A 14675-nucleotide genomic window follows, 5' to 3' on the forward strand; every position below is an offset into this window, starting at 1 on the left:
ATTGGGAGGCAATTTTTTTTTGATCCCAATGCAAAAACAGATACCAGGATGAAATTCGGGATAGAATTCCATACTTAAAAATGTTTTTTTTAAAAAAAATCAGGCTTTTTGTTGCCTGAAGAAGAAAACGCCTATTGCACGCTCATCTGGATTGCACACACATCCTCATATACCTCTAAATCCTTTAACGATTTTAACTTCCATAAGTTAAAATCGTTAAAGGATTTAGAGGTGCCAAGCTACCTGATCCTTTGTAGGATAGTTTTATTTCATTGAAGTTAGAAGGTTCTGTATTAACCTGACATACAATGCTTGCTTGAAATCTGTCAGGTGGACGTCTCTCCCTAGTTGATTTCCTAGGAAACTCAGTACATGTTGTTGGCATGTCCTCTTTCTTTACCTCCCCTATCAAATCCTCGTCTTCTACAATCATAGAGGGTTCTTCTATTGATGATTCCTCCATTGAGGATTCCTCCTCTATCTTATCATCAATATTATTATCATCAGGATTACCGGTAAACAATGGAGTCTCAACAACATTAGCCTGTACCTTATTATATTCCTGTTCAAGCTTTCTCCAGCCAACATACTCCAGAAATTTAGCACTTGCACTGCAATATACATTAGTAGTACCTGGCTCCCCAAATCTAAATGATCTATGATTAGCTTCATAACCTACAAAATATAATTTTCTCTATGTTGTCCCTTTCGCCTTACTTGCATGGGAATATGAACCCATGCTGGGGTTCCAAATGTATGTAAATAACTGAGATCTGGCTTTTTTCCATTCCAATGAGTAAATGGTAATTCACCAGTCGTTGAATTCACTACGTTATTCAAAACATGGTTAGCACATATTATTGCTTCACTCCAAAGTTCCTCTGATAAACCAGAATCCGAAATCATAGTCCTAGCCATAGCCTGTAATGTTTGTCCTCTACGTTCAATATATGAGTTATGTTGTGGTCTATAAGGAGCAGAACGCTTATGTTCAATGCCAGCTTTCTGTTACATGGCTTCAAATTTTCTATTGGTAAATTCAGTACCATTATCTAACCTAATAACTTTCTGTTTCTTTTTCCTTTCAGCAAATTTTAGCCAGTTTACAAAATGCTGGTATGTTTCTATCTTCATTTTCATTAAATAACAGTAACCATATCTGGAAAAATGATCAATTATACTTAATATGTAACAGGCTCCACCTAAACTAGGTTTCTTAGGTCCAATAATATCAGCAAAAACAACCTCTAATGGTTCACTGGTTTTGAATCCATTTACCCTATTTGCAGGAGTTACCTTACTTTTTTCTTGATTGTAAGCTTGTACATACTTTGTACAAGGTTTTAATTTTATACCATTAGATAACTCAACAGTTTTCTTTAACATTTTGAAATTTTTATGTTCCATATGACTATGGAGCAGATGAATACATTCATCATGAGGCTTTTTATTCTCATAAACCGAGTTAGCATTAATTAATGGATTATCATGTATGATAAACAAACCATTATCCAATCTATTAACCCTATTTTTCAATTAAACATTTATCTCCCTGAAAGGTTACAACAAATCCTGTTTTTACAATTTCTCTTACAGATAGCAGGTTAAATATCAGTCTAGGTACATATAACATCTGTAAATGTTCATTAATACATGAACAATATGTAGTACCTTCTCCAGATGCTTTCAATTTCCATCCATTAGCTTATGATACATGCTGTTTAGTCTTTGTCATGTTAACAAACCTCTCTTTACTTTTAGTTATACACTGCAATGCTCCACTGTCAACTACCCATATATCATGGTTTACAGTTATAGTTGTACTTGATATGGCTAAACTAATATCTTTATAAGCTCTCTGTATATTAATAGCATTTTGTTTCTTACCCTTTTTACAGTATCTGGCTATATGACCTTTAGCCCCACAAGAAAAACATTTCCAAACAATATAGGCAGTTGAAGACAGTTTTTCTTCCTGTGGTTGTCTTTCTCTCAGTTTATTTCTATCTTGCCTTCTTCTTGACTCTTCTAACAGTCTTCCAGTTATGTCAGTTAATGTAAGTTCATCTCCGTTTAAAGCTTCCAGTGAAGACACATTATCATCATAAGTTTCATCCAAAGAAGAAAGAATGATGTAAATTTGATGCAACTCCGAGAAAATCATCTCCTTTTCTTGTAGCTCTTGTAAAGTCCTTTTCATAAACTCCAAATGAGTTAACATATCACTACCTTTTATAAGAAGGGCTCTAAACAGTTTACGTGTAAGGTGTATGTGTGCACCCACACTATCGCGAACATAAATCCTCTTCAAAATGTCCCAACGTCTAGCAGCAGGTTCTTCACCACGAATATGGACTAACTACTGATCACTCAGTGTCAGTCCAATTATACTAAGAGCCTTTTCATTATCCCGGTTAAAGTCAGCTATTTTCTTTTTATCTTCATTATTCAATGGGTCCCAAGCTGTTACATCCGGTGGACTATTAACTACAGTTCATAATCCCTCTTTACACAGAAGTAGGCTGCACTTCATAGACCAGGAAACATAGTTTGTTCCATCCAACCGGGTTATCTGGGATATACTGGTTGACTGTTTTTGTGCCATTGGTAGTTTAACAATAAATCGCAATCAGCTGTCTGAATATGAAACTGTATATTCACACTGATTCTTAATATCTCTCTGGGCCCGTAACCAATGTTATGATATGTACAGAATAACCCTTAAGTAACAAGGATATGCACATGGAAACATTTATGAGAATAGTTATGAATAATTATCCAGCCACACACAGATACACTAAATTGAGTTAAACTTTACTTTAAGAAATAGCACAGTCCAATAAATGGTCCAAGTCATATACCTTTTACAGTTCAAAGAATATCCAATTACAAAGTCTTCTTACCGGTTGCCTTTGTCATTTACAGTAAACAAAAATATCAAAGTATAAGCACAGCATAAATACAACAGAGAACCGTAGATAACAATAGAATGTCAGAGAGAGCAAACTATGATCTCTAGCTCCCTCTTATGGTAATTTGCAATATAATCAACCAATCGGAATATAGTATAAATAAATACAGTGATTTTGTCTTAAAGCTACAAACATACATTGTTGGTTTATATATTGCCAACCCAACTAATTGGTGGACAGATTCCTAACAGGGTGATTGGAAAACCATTTATACTGTTGAAGGATGTGACATAATTATTTATCTCTTTAAACATATGTTGTCAGCATTTGATTCCTAATTGCTACCTGTAGCAAAAATTTCTACTGCTCAAAGGGAAAAGTCTTGTGCACAGATTTCCAATGCTACTTCGATTGTTAAGTAGCTTGGAAGGAACAAATGTGAGTGCATTTGGATATGACTTATCATCATCACGTACCCCTTGGGACAAAAATGATTTTCCACATCCCTTAGAAACTAAATTTCACTTACTTTGTTACGTATTGCTTTCAAGTAAAAGTAATAATTAAACTGAAGAAATGTAACTTGTAAGACTACTGTTGGGTTATATATGGCAGATAGTCTTATGTGTGAGTTTTGCCCCTTTCCCCTTTTTTATTTTATTAAAAAGAAAAAAGAAAACAAAGAAAAAAGAAGTGTTAAAATAGTTTTTTAAAAAGGAAATAGAAGGCAAAGAAGTAGAAGTGGTACACTAGTGATCAAGTACATTGTTAGTATATTCTGCTTGTATTAATTTTCATTAAGTTATTTTCAACAAGAGAAATGATTTTAAAGATCCTTTGGAATCTCTGAACTTAATATCTTATTTACACAGATAATCCTTAAATTATGACTGTCATGGAGCTTGTTGTAAATAATAACAGTTGTAAAATGGGTCGTTACATGACCAACCTGGTTTTGCAATTTTTTTGAAGTAGTTATGTGAATACAGTGACCACAAACGTCATGGTCATTAAGCAAATGCTGTGGTCATTAAGTAAACCCCATTATACTGTATGGCACATTATGGCCAAAATCCAGAATTAAATGCCATATTTGGCAAAACCATTGTAAAACCCAGTTACATGACCAAAAGATGTTGCATACAGCTATAAATATGGCCATATTGTGAGTGCCTGAAGTGCAGTAATGTGACCGTGGGGGAATTCTGACCGTTGAAACTTTGGAGTCAGGTTGTAAGTCCCCCTTTTCAGATAGATTGTAGCTTCGAATGGTCACTAAGCAATTGGTCATAAGTTGAGGACTACCAGTAAACTTATCTCCACTGTTTTATCTCCACTGTTTTATTGTTTTAAGGATAAGTCATTATCCCCCCCAAAGAGAGAGAAATAAGAGAAACTCCTAAGACCTAAAGTGTTTTCTTCCCACCTACCCTAGATCATTTTTGCTGATGAAAGTACAGAAGCAGGTCGTCATTGGCACATGAAACACTTCCGTTGCCTTCAGTGTGACACCATCCTTGGAGGACAGAGGTATATTATGAAGGACGGACACCCATTCTGCTGTGGCTGCTTTGAGTCTCTTTATGCAGCATATTGTGAGACTTGTGGGGAACATATAGGTAAGCTTGCATTTTGACTGGCAAAAAATATTTGCTGAAGCTATGTTTTCAACCTAATGAACAAGTTATATCAGGGGTCCCCAACCACCGGGGCCCGGACTGGTACCGGTTCGTGGATCATTTTGTACCGGGCTGCAAAGAATGAATAATCGTGATTAAAATATATATAAAAATATGTTTTTGCTTCCGGGTGTCTTATTTTGAAAGACAACCATTTCCGCCCTCGCCTAACTTCCGCGCTTGACTCTTTGGCGCGTATATATCCTGCATCAGCAATGCAAGCTAGCCTTCACAAAATGAGCCAGAAACAGAGTTCACTGGAGAGATTTTTTGGAAAGGGTAAGTTACGGGTTCATCGCTTATTTATTTACTATTATTGGAACCTTCACGCCCCTACCCGGTCCTTGAAAAAGTGTTTCTGCATGAAACTGGTCCCTGGTACAAAAAAGGTTGGGGACCACTGAGTAAATAACATATTAATGTGTGTTAAGTATTTTATCTAATGGGAAAAGTGTTATAAGAATCTTAGCAAACAAATTTATACACAAATCTTGCCTTAAATAGGGGTTGATCATGCTCAAATGACTTATGATGGACAACACTGGCATGCTACAGAAACTTGCTTTTCTTGCACTCATTGCAAAGTTTCACTACTTGGTTGCCCGTTTCTTCCCAAGCAAGGACAAAAATTTTTGTTCTTAATCGTGCAGTCTGGGAGAGGGTGTTCGTGCTTCAGATTCTTCTGGTTCTGCTTTCCAATCTGCTCGCTCGAGAGACTCCAGAAGGAGCATTCGTACGAGAAAAAGCAGTCGGATCAGCAGATGAGTGCAGGCAATCCCTCCTGTTGTCTCCAGCAATGAATGACAAATTCCTTGGTCTTTCGAGCACAACGGATGATACTCTTTCATGGAAACTGGATGACTCAAGTCTTTCAAGGCAAGAAATAAACTTTGTTGACAAAGAACTCTGGAAAGTAAGGGGAGATGAAACGCCTGATGATCCAGAAGAATGGGCTGAGCGTGAAGATTATATGACTCAGCTGCTCCTCAAATTTGTTGATAAAAATCTATTTCAGCAGCCAGTGGAAGCCAATTTTAGATCAGATCAGCGGATTTGTGAAAATGTGGCCAAAGGGAGATCAGAATTAAAAAATAAATAATCAAAGCTTAGCAAATAAGAAATACCAGGCAAATGTGTATTGGGCACAATCCCACAATGGCCTGGGTGATTCTGCATATGGTAGCCACCCAGGACCTGCTAGAAGGAAAATCCAAGAATTAGACATGGAACATGGCACAAGATACAAACATGACCAAAAGCGAAGATACAGATACAGATAATCAGAGTTGGAAGGGACCTTGTAGGTCATCTAGTCCAACCCCCCACCCAAGCAGGAGACCCTACACCATTTCTGACAAATGGCAGTCCAATCTCTTCTTGAAAGTCTCGACTGATGGCGCTCCCACAACTTCCGAGGGCAAGCTGTTCCATTGGTTGATTGTTCTCACTGTCAGAAAGTTTCTCCTTGTTTCCAGGTTAAATCTCTCCTTGTTCAGTTTCCATCCCTTATTCCTTGTCTGGCCTACAGGAGCTTCAGAAAATAGCTTGACCCCTTCCTCCCTGTGGCAACCCCTCAAATATTGGAAGACCGCTATCAAAGATATGATTCATTGAAATGTTTGTCAAACCTGAAACGAGAGCAGTGTGTTCGAGACTCAATGGATTTCCTTGCTTTATCTAACATTACAGGTAAAGCAGCTAAAAATTATGATTTATGGTTCATTCACTAAGCATTTGTGATACATGTACAATTAATTTTCATACCATAAAGCTTGATTCTTACCAGTGTTCTACAAGGGTTTACATATTAACTTTTACTTGCTTTTATGCACGTTCCTTTTGCAAAGAAAGCCTGTTCAGGGCCTCAAGTACCGTGTTTCTCCAACGATACGGCCTCCACCAATAGGAAGGCCCAGCATGTTTTTTGGGCATAAAATCAAATTAAGCCCCTCCCCCCAAATTTAGGCCTATCTTAAAATATGCAAAATAAGGGGGAAGGGCGGGAGACTTGCCGTTAGGAGCGCCCGGCGGGCAGGAATTCCTCTCCACCAGCCGCTCCTAACGGCCGATCATGGCGAAGCGCGGAGAGCTCCCTACTCCCACCAAACACCTTTGCTGCAGACACCTTTGGCACCCGCCGCTGTTGCTTTCCCTTCTGCCCATTCCGCTGCCACGTTTGGAGCTGCCGCTTCCGTGTTTGGAGTGCCGCCGCCATTTGGAGCTCCAAACGCGGAAGTGGCAGCTCCAAACATGACGGCGGGCGATCTTTTTATTTTGGTCCGCGCGAAGTTCAGAGCGAGCAAGAGAGGGAGACTGCGATGCCTCCATCCGAGATGGCAACCTCACTAGTGGATCACAACGTGGCTGGAAGCCCGAATCGGCGGGATACGATGGCAATCTTTTTGGAGCGAGAGGAAAGGGAGAGAAGAATTGTGAGGTGTAATTTGCAGGAGGAAGTGCTCAGCACATGAGGAGCGCGGGGGGGAGAGACGGATGGGACACTGGACGCGCTGGGTTGAGAGGGTGCCGCCCCTCCCCTCTCCAGAAAGGCGGCATCGTAACTCTCGGGGGGAAAAAAAAAGAGCGCGCGGGCTCCTGAAGCTGAAAGGCACGATGGGGCGTGGCCAGAACCCTCCGGGCAAAGGGGCGGGCAATGAAATGCACGGACGAGTGGAGGAGTCGAAGCCATTTCCCGGCAAACATCCCCATTGGGAGGCGCCGAAGCTTTGGAAGTTGTGGATTGGTTGGAGCTCACGGTGGGGCAGGCTCAAAGGAGGTCCGCGGCAGCAGGGTTGCCTCACCCACCCCCTCCTGCGCCTGGGGTTTGCGCGTCTTTTCCTCTCATTTGCTTTCCGAGCGAGGCCCGGGGTTTGGCCTAGAGCCGGTGGTGCGGTGGCGGCGTGATAAAAAGCGGGCGGCCTCTTTCCCTCTATCTCTCTCTCTCTCTATGTATGAAAGAGCTCGCCTCGCTCGGAGCGTTTGCAGCGAAGCACACGAGTTTCGCAGTCGGAGAGGGAGGACGCGGCGGCAACGGCAGGATGCTGCAAGTCAGGACCTTGCATTGAAGCAGCCCGGGGGGCACGTAGCCACCTCCCTCCAGCCCACCTTGAGGATTTGCCTTTTGTTGTTGGTATACTTGGCTTCAGGCACTCCTGTCGCCGCCTTCCCTTTGCCTTCAAAGGTAAAGTGAATTATTTTTAAAACCTCCGCTCATCCCGCTAGGGCCGCGGCAGAGCCGTGCGGGCTGGGCAGAACCAGGAAACACCCGCGGCTCGCTTTCCCGGCTCTGCCCAGCTCGTACGGCTCAGGTGCAGCCCTGGTGGGATGAGCGGAGGTTTTTAAAATAATTCGCTTTACCTTCGAAGGCAAAGGGAAGGCGGCGACAGGAGCGCCTGAAGCCAAGTGTCTCCTCAGGGCTCCGGTTGCAGGGAGGAGCCCTGACTGGCCGCACGTGGCTGCGCCAAATGCCGCGGCATTACTGTAACGCCGCAGCAGCAAGGGAGAAGGAAAACCAATGGTGATGGAAGGTCTCCCGAACATCCAAGCTGTCGCCGCCCGCCCACCCGAGGATGCAATGGGGGGGGGGAATTAAGTCACCCCCGAAAAGACGGCCTAGCCGGTTTTTCGGGGTTCAAAAAAAAATAAGGCCCGGCCTTATTATGTGAGAAACACGGTATTTTAAAGTGGATTTTAAGTGTTTATGAATTTATTTTTTGCTTATTTATTACCTTGTACAAGTTCTTGACTTAAGATCATTGATGACCTTCAAACTTACAATAATTAAAAAATTAAAAAAAGTAACTTACACCCGGTTCCTGCATTTAACAATCAGTGCAGTGTCCTGGTGTTCATGTGATTAAATTTTGAGCATTCGGCAAGCAGCATATTATTTACTATGGTTGCAGCATCCTGGGGTCATGTGACCATTTGCAACCTTCTCAGGGGCTTATGACAAAATCAATGGAGGAAATTGGATTATTTGCATCCCTTAATGATGTGGTTGTCCCAATTGTGGTTGTCAATTAAGAACTACCTGTGAAAGAGTCAATTGAGATGGGCAGTAAAGAAACTTGATAATTACATAATAAAACCATGTTCTCCAGCAGGGGTCAGAGTAAGATCACAATGGAATAGAAGCTTCCCACTTGAACCCCTTGTGTATGATTTTATCGATAAACATTTTTAGCTAGACACTTTATGGGTATAAATTGCTTTTAACTGGAAGTCAGATAGTCAGAATCCAAGGGTAACGTTTTGTGCAGTTATCTGGAATATTTTTTTTAGCCTATAATGTCAAGAAAGTGGATAGTGTCCTTTGTTATATCAGTCCTGCTACTTGGAGGCTCTTGCTCTTCATTGTTGGTTCAGTCTGTCAGGAGGGGATAAGCAACTGATAGTCAACACTTGACTGTGGAAGGAAAATCATGCCTATGTTGAAACAGGTGCAGTTTCCTTAAGAGACTGCTTTGAAACTAGCGATTTCAGATATCACTAATAATCAAGATATTTCAAAATTTTATTGTCACTTTTGTTTAACATCTATAGCCACTGGAAAAGGCAACTCATTTTATTTGAAATATGCATGCGGTTGATCATATCACCAAGGTGGTTGACTGAAATAATTCAGAAATCTGATACATTTACACTGTTGTTTTGTTCAGCAACTGTGTTTGATGAAGGAAAATTTGGATAGATGAGTAATTCACACATTCCACATTCAGAATCCAAATGTGGCTTTTTAAATATAAACTGAAATTACATTTTTAGAATTTAACTGGATGAAATAAATTTTCCAACCAAAATTACTTTTTTCTTTTCATTTTTTTAGGTGCTTCAATTGATGAAATCAAACCAAGATCTTCTCTGTACTCCTTTGAAACCTATCGGGATCTAGAGGCGTAGAATTGTGGGAAAATGAGCAACATAGGAAATTTGAATTCATCAAAGCTTCATAGAAGCACTGAGTCTTTGAAGAGTATAAATTCTGAATTATGTCAGGCTGAGACACTGCCAGAAGAAAAGTCAATGCATGTACCAGTACTGAGAAAATCCAAATCACAGACTAGGCCTCAACAAGTAAAATTTTCAGATGATGTCATTGATAATGGAAATTATGACAATCTTGATATTCAACAACCTCCTATGAGCGAAAGGACTCGCAGACGTGTTTATCAGTTTGAAGACCATGGAAAGAGACATAATCGAAGCAGCAGAAAGTCTCAATCTGACAATGCACTTCATCTGGTTGCAGAAGGAAAAGCTTTTCCAAAAGAAAGGCTTAAGTTTTATTCACCTCAGGATTATGATGCATTTATTCAGAATAAAAATACTCAGGCAGTTCAGGCATATACTCCCACTTTTTTCAGCCAAAATAATCATATTGCCGCCTGACTATGCAATAGGGAAACCAAGAGATCGTTTTTTTTGGATTTTGGGGTGAGGATGAAGAAGCTTGGTGCTCATCTTCATCATCTTCAGATTCTGAAGAGGAAGGATATTTCTTAGGACAACCCATTCCACAGCCAAGATCTGTGAGATATCCCTGCCATGTAGACTTCATTTCTAGTTCAAGTGCTGAAATTTAGGCAGATAAGAAAATCTGAAAAAAAGGAAAACTCACAAAGGCAAAACCTGTATAATTTCCTAAAATGTACTGCCTATAAACTTTGTGCCTACACTGTGTTTCAAATCTTGTGTATCTAAATAATGTCAGCAAAGTCTGTAACATGGGAAAAATTTGCCTGTGTTCTTTGTCAAGGCTTTGAAAGCAGTTTAAGGCACTACATCAAAAAATAAAAAAAAAATAAACCTTTGATATGGATTAGCTTGTTTAGAACTATTCTGGCTTGCGTACAACTTGAGATTCAAGAAAAATAAACAAAGATTAGAAATTGTCCCTGATTATATGAATGCCAGGCTTGGGACAGTCTTCCTTGTTTATGGATATAGTATGAAATCAGAGAGGAGTCTGTACTTTGGATTTTATTGGATTCTTGTTCTCATCAGCTCTGTAAACATGGTCAGAGGGATGATGGAAACCTTCCACACAGTGTTTCACATAGAGATGGGTAGTATGAAGAATTAGCGTTTTATATAGATACTGGCCTAATTTCAGAAGTTTCTGTTTCGAAGGGAGAAATGCAATATTTTATAAAAGGAACACATTTTCCAAAGGATCAATTCAAACTTCTGACAAAAACAAGCTGTCCAATCTCATGTATCTTCAAAAAGAAGAAAAAATGCTGGTCCTATTCATGGCATGAAGCTTCAGAGAGACTATTACTCCCTGTGGGAATATGACCACAGAGGGTAACTATTGCCCATTTAACATGTGCAAATAATTTGATTTTTGCATTTTCTTATATGTTTAATATAACCTAGCCATTTTGATGCCAAGCAACAATTATCTGGTTCTATGCTGGACAATGAACTGCTTCTTACCAAATTGACTATTATTTTATCTTCATGGGAGTGAATCTCAGGCAAATTTTGCTTAATATAATCTTAATATACAGTTTGTAAAAACTAAAGTGATGTGGGCTAATAATCCCTGCTTTCAAAATAAGATGTCACTGAATTTGCTTAAATTAAAAACTTATGAAAATATGTAAGGATCTTCTATATTGGAACAGTATCTCAAGTTTCAAATGTAATATGAACAGCAATTAAGAGTTAACAGATTTATAAAGTAGTATTTTAGTTTCCTGTATTTATAACTTAGTACAATTAATATATATATATTATAAAATTAAGATTTATTCAACTATTTTTATATTTCTGAATTGTAAGGCATTTGTTTAAAATAGACAAATAAATTTGTTAGACTGTTTAATATCAGTTTGCTTGAGCAGGAGTTTGTTAAATATTCATACATTTATAGTGAAATGTTTTAATTTTTGATAGTAAAGCTCTGTAAATGTAAATAATATTTCAGTCATGGTTCAATATTAAAGAATTATCAATAAACTTTAAATTGTGTAAATTAAACAAATAAAATTGGCATGTATAAATTGAACTAAATTATACTTTAAGCTAAATTTCAATGCTAGGTTCTAAACCTAAAATAGATAACATTGCTTGGTTAATTGTGATTTGTACAAGAGGCATTGTTATATCCTGCTTGGGTTAAGTAGCAGTACATAAAGACTGATGAGCCATTCGGAAGAGTGAGTTAATCTCACCCTACCTTGATAGATTATTAAATTGTCCTATATATTCTTCTAACAACCAAAAAGTAAATGTTTTCACAATCAGCCAAATGTTATTTTTAAGATCAACTAAATAAAATTGTACTATGCTTTCTACTAAGAATGGTCCACTGAATTCAAATCTACATTTGTAGCTTTTCTGCTTAGTGTGATATGGATTTGTTTATTGAACCTATCTTAAGTAGTCTCAGGTTCCATCAGCATGCAAGTGATATAATTTTCTACTGGCTTTTGCTGAATTTTATTTGTTATTTAGTCAGTGAGATCAATTATTTAACTCAGTTTTTAATAACTGGCTTTCTATAATTGTAATTTGTTTTCATAATTTATAAATTTGGTTTGTTTCCATATTTTACAATATCTGTGTGTAGGTTAGAACACTGAAATGTAATACAATATGTTCTAGCTGCTTTAAAACTTTCACAGTCCCTTTCACTGGTCATAGTAGCTGAGGCAAACTGAGGGACAGATTGAAGCGTACAGAAGCATATCTGTATGTTTATTCATTTTTATGGGTTTAAACAACAAACATACACCACCATATTTCGCTTCATTCCTATGAATACAAGAAGTATTGCTTACAAATCATCCATCTGTTTAAACAGAGGAAACTTACTTTTTGTTACTTTAGAATTAAATAACACCTAACCATGGGTAAACAACACTTGAATTTACAGGACCAAAATTGTTCTGTATATTACATGTGGAAAGTACACTAGACAAGCGATAACTGTAATAGATAACCCAGCTGCCCATGAGGCAGTTAACGGTGGCTCAGTGGCTAAGATGCTGGGCTCGTCGATCAGAAAGTTGGCAGGTTGGCGGATCGAATCCCTAGCACCGTGTAATGGAGTGAGCTCTTGTAACTTGTCCCAGTTTCTGCCAACCTAGCAGTTCGATAGCATGTAAAAATGCAAGTAGAAAAATAGGGACCACTTTGGTGGGAAGGTAAATATTCCAAAAAACAAAAACAAAAACCACCTTGTTGCAATTCTGAGAAGAATCTTTTCAAGTAGACTAGTCTCTAATTGTAAGAGAGGAATATAATGAAGTGATGTTGGATAAAGATTAGCTGCTGAATTGCAATTATGAATTTACTTACCCTTTTAGCCCACGATTATGGGAAGTATCATCATGTCTGTGCCATTTGTGAAATGATGAATTACACAATTCTCATACTTTGAAAACACTTGTGCTGCCTTCACTACACCCATTTCTAAAAGGAATATCCCATAGTGTAGTGGAAATTACAGAAATTGCAGAAGAGAATAAGAGTATATACTTTCCATTACTATTAAAGACAAATATTGTTTATACAAGTGTACAAAGCTTTCAAGGAAATGCAAATTTGGAGTTTAATTATACAAGCTATTTGAAGTTACAAAACCACTAAGCTTAAACAACTAGCTTAATGGAATTGTCCTAACAATGGTTTACAAACAAATTAGTATAGCTACTGTAATTAAAAGGAATACATATGTAAAATTTACATAAATACAGGTACACATTTATTTTATATATTCATCGATATCAATAAAATTACAAAATGGTCTGTCATACTTGGCAACCTGTTTCAATAATTGGGGCAGCTTTTTGTTAAGGATTTTTCAAAATATGGCTGACATGAGCTGAACTTCATATAGTCAATATATTTTCTAAACGGAATCAACTAAGTAAATGATTTTTTTTTGCAATTAATTCAAATTTATGAAGAGATCAAATGCAAGATCAACAAATTTAGAAGGTTAGCATCCATGAAGCAGGTTGCCTTTATATATGAATAACTCATAATTTATCTTATGTTTCTTCAAATTCTTGACTCGCAGAATCATATTTTGCAATGAAGTGTTTAAGTTCTTCAACACATCGCTCACCAATCTCATGCAAATTTTGTCTCAAAGAAAACTGAACAGTTTTTTCTAACGCAGGGTCTTTTTCAATCAGCATCTTCACCACAGCACCAAAAGTTTCACAATCCTGTCGGTATACCTAAAATGAGTTTTAGAAGTGCATTCAATGAAACACATTACTCTATAGTATCTACCCCAAACTGAACTAAAGCTAGATTTATAAATCTTATAAAAATGGTATAAGTTTATTTCCATTTTCTGGAATGAAGAAAATGTGTTTATATCTAGGAGATGGAGTGGTAGAACATAGGGATGGAAATAAAAGACAGAACAGCCTGGATTCTCCACAAAACCACAAGCAGACTAAGTCCAACTCTCCCTTGAATTCTGTTGATACTTAACTCCATGGAGGTACCAACCTGTCAGTTCCGTGTATCTGCATTCTTTGGTGGAAGAAGGGTGGTGGTGTTGGATTTGTTACACTTGGTTCCTTCTCTATGTATCCTAGATATCCTATTTCTTGCCTTGTCTTTTTGTATAACCTTTTACCTGATTTATAACTGTTGCTTGGCATCTCGGGTGCCTGGGAAATTCTCACCTCTTGGGGAATGTTGAGGGTGGGAGGGCCATGTGGATTACAATGCTGGAAGATAGTCTTGAGAAACTCTTATCTGTTTCTCAGAGAGGCCGGTACAACATCTTCACATCTGCAGTTTGGTGGAATCCACATCGGACTGTTGGGAGGAGTTCTCTAATTTCCTTTATCCTAATTGGATGCCCTGAGGGACCTCAGAGGCCGCTTTGAATTCTGACTTGCTTTCATCGCTTTTTAATAAAAGGTTCCTTTTGAAATACAAAGTTTTCAAGAGTCTATACTTGTTCAAAAGGGGGGAGAGAGACCGGTCCTTACATAAAGCAGGCTCTGCAACAGTGGTCAACCCAGAGAGAAAAATGTTTTTCCCTTCCAAATTTTACTCTACCGAAGGGACCCTGCATCAATGTCCGAACAAGGCAGTGAGCAAGGGG

General features: G+C 38.4%; 2 protein-coding genes across 3 annotated transcripts in view; one reads left to right on the forward strand and one right to left on the reverse strand.

Moving 5' to 3' along the window:
- The window catches only part of PRICKLE1 (prickle planar cell polarity protein 1), a 10766-nt gene extending 590 nt beyond the window's left edge, over positions 1–10176 (forward strand). The window contains 6 exon segments of the mRNA XM_087969089.1: positions 4348–4531; positions 5242–5654; positions 6136–6280; positions 9420–9979; positions 9981–10025; positions 10027–10176. Of these exon segments, the coding sequence (XP_087825215.1) occupies positions 4348–4531; positions 5242–5654; positions 6136–6280; positions 9420–9979; positions 9981–10025; positions 10027–10176 (1497 nt within the window).
- Positions 10177–11197: 1021 nt separating this feature from the next.
- The window catches only part of PPHLN1 (periphilin 1), a 45581-nt gene continuing 42103 nt past the window's right edge, over positions 11198–14675 (reverse strand). For both annotated transcript variants that reach the window (XM_087969269.1, XM_026669123.2), the window contains one exon: positions 11198–13788. In XM_087969269.1, the coding sequence (XP_087825395.1) occupies positions 13597–13788 (192 nt within the window). In that variant the 3' untranslated portion in view covers positions 11198–13596. The remainder of the gene's footprint in view (positions 13789–14675) is intronic.

Source organism: Notechis scutatus, chromosome 6, assembly GCF_049901735.1.
Source record: "Notechis scutatus isolate UNSWTSFEM ecotype Mainland chromosome 6, rNotScu1.2, whole genome shotgun sequence".
Classification (NCBI taxonomy): Eukaryota; Metazoa; Chordata; class Lepidosauria; order Squamata; family Elapidae; genus Notechis; species Notechis scutatus.